This window comes from Otolemur garnettii, unplaced genomic scaffold (genome assembly GCF_000181295.1).
Source record: "Otolemur garnettii isolate 467f Iridium unplaced genomic scaffold, OtoGar3 scaffold00043, whole genome shotgun sequence".
Lineage (NCBI taxonomy): Eukaryota > Metazoa > Chordata > Mammalia > Primates > Galagidae > Otolemur > Otolemur garnettii.
The window spans coordinates 11,631,008-11,633,098 of NW_003852438.1; the positions used below are offsets into that span (position 1 = coordinate 11,631,008).

Sequence of the window (2,091 nt, forward strand, 5' to 3'; positions counted from 1 at the left end):
GAAACATTCGACAGTTAGTGCCTCCACCCCTCCACCCCCAGGGAGATATTTTCTTTTTCTAGCTCTGAAGGCTAGGTCCGAGGGCCGGGTGCGGCTGCTCCGGGCGTCAGTGCCCCAGGCCCTAGGCCGGGAAGGGGCGGGAAACCAGCCCCTACGCAGAAGCGGGTTAGGCTCTGGCGGGCCTTCCAGCCCCTGTCTACCCGGCTGTTGCCTTTTCCTCCCCAAGCTCCACTGGGCCCGCCCAGAATGGGGACGTGGGTGTCTCCTGCCATCAAGCGCGCGCCTAAATCTCCTCCAGGAAGTCCACGGGGAACAGCCCCACCTTGCGGCCGGTGTAGACCTTGACGTAGCCGCCAGCTTCGTCTCCTTTCTGCACCACGATCTGAGGATTAAAGGATTAGTGGGTAGGAGAAGAATCAAGGGGAAAGGCAAAGGAGAGCAGGTAAATGGGTTGGAGAGGTTCATCTTCGCCTCATTAAGGGGTAAGATCTCCAAGGAATGTGGCCAGCTGACGAGCCAGCCCCTGGGCTGGGGCACCAGAGCTACCTGATCTTTCTTGAGTGTGATCTGCCCTATCTCGCGGTTCCCCACGAAGGATCTCGTTACGCGGTGCACGCGTTCTCCAGCCCGGACCCGAATGATAAAATTGGGAGGGAAAAATCCGACCTTCTCCCCGATTTTCCCCTAGGAAAAATAGGGAGAATCAATTTCTCAATCTCAGGTTTCAGACTCAACTCATATTCCACCTTGCCCCAGCCATCTGTCTTACCCGCCACCACTCCTCATTGGAGTCATCAATGACTGTGATCTTCTCTCCGGGCCTGGGAGAGGAATGGAGGGATCTCACTCACTAGGACCTAGCTGTGCCCCAGGCCTAAACCCAATAGGCTCCAAGTCCTGAGTCTCCCCCTTTTCTTTTCCCATAGGGAGCCGGGTTCACCCTTCTTACTTCACAATACTCCCATCCCATCCCCATCCCTAGGCCTCTCACGGAAAATCCAGATCGTCCTTCTCTAGAGCTTTGAAGCGATAGAGAGCCACAAAATAATGAGACTGCTGGAAGCCAGGTTGCTTGTGCTGAGGATGAAAAGTGGTGATTAGTCTTAGGGCTCCTCTGCCCTCCATTGAGGGACTGGAGTCCATGGCAGAGGCAGTCTCCAGACACACTACAACCAACTCTCCTCCAGAGCCTTGAACTGAGAGGAGCTTGTTGGCTGTGGGTGTGTACTGGAAGTAAGTGTCAGCTTCTGCAGAGGCTATGAGTGGTGTCAGACCTAGGTTGGGGAGAGGACTGGGGTCCTTGTGGGGAGAAAGGATTCTCACTTTGTCATCAATTGTCTTCTTCTCAGCCTTCTTATCTCCTTCAGGGTTTCCTGGGATGGAAAACACCAACAAAATAACTAGATCCTACGTGGTAGTCCTCATTCTTTTTTATTTATTTATTTTATTTTTTTGGACGGGGCTGGGTCTGAACCCACCACCTTTTGAGCCACAGGCACTGCCCCATTCTTTTAACCTATCTGTAAAGGGGCCTGGCCTGCCTTTGCTCCCCCACCCTGTGCCACAGCTGAACCCCTGGTCCTACTCCATCTCTGTGGCTGAGTGACAACTTACCATTCTGGGGTTTGCCTTCTTCTGGTCTGGCAGATTCTGGCTCCTCCTCCATCATGGCTGCTAGAGGCTGGAGGGGGCACCAAAGTTAGGGTGATTCTGTCTTGGGAACCCATGCTTGCCCTGGCTCTCTACAGCCAGGTCAGAGAACCATGAGAACTCAGGGTTAGAAGAAGCCTGGGAGGAAATACGTAGTATAACCCCTTCCCTAATGCAGGGACTTATTCTAAAACATCGTGGCAAGTGGGGCACTCACATTGTGCTTGAATATTACTAATGACAATGAGTTCACTACTTTACAAAGTAACCCTATGCAATTTGGGAGCAGTTCCCTACTTTGAGCCTATGCCAGTCTCCCTGTAACTTTTAGTTATTAGTCTTGATTTGCCCTCTGGAGCAATAAGTGTAAAACAAATATAGTCTTTTTAAGTATCTGAAGCCAGCTGCTTTGTCTCTATTTCTTTTTTTTTTTTTTTTTTT

The 2,091-nt window shown here is 51.6% G+C and overlaps 1 protein-coding gene across 4 annotated transcripts in view; it reads right to left on the reverse strand.

Annotated features, from left to right (window-relative positions):
* STAC3 (SH3 and cysteine rich domain 3) overlaps positions 1-2,091 on the reverse strand; it is a 7,686-nt gene continuing 5,595 nt past the window's right edge. For 2 of the 4 annotated variants that reach the window (XM_012805588.2, XM_012805587.2), the window contains 6 exons: positions 1,615-1,681; positions 1,324-1,373; positions 992-1,077; positions 770-821; positions 547-684; positions 1-382 (listed from right to left, as the gene is read on the reverse strand). In XM_012805588.2, the coding sequence (XP_012661042.1) occupies positions 284-382; positions 547-684; positions 770-821; positions 992-1,077; positions 1,324-1,373; positions 1,615-1,681 (492 nt within the window). In that variant the 3' untranslated portion in view covers positions 1-283. Of the gene's footprint in view, positions 383-546; positions 685-769; positions 822-991; positions 1,374-1,614; positions 1,682-2,091 lie in introns of all 4 variants that reach the window. The other 2 variants (XM_012805586.2, XM_012805585.2) reach the window with 1 other exon arrangement.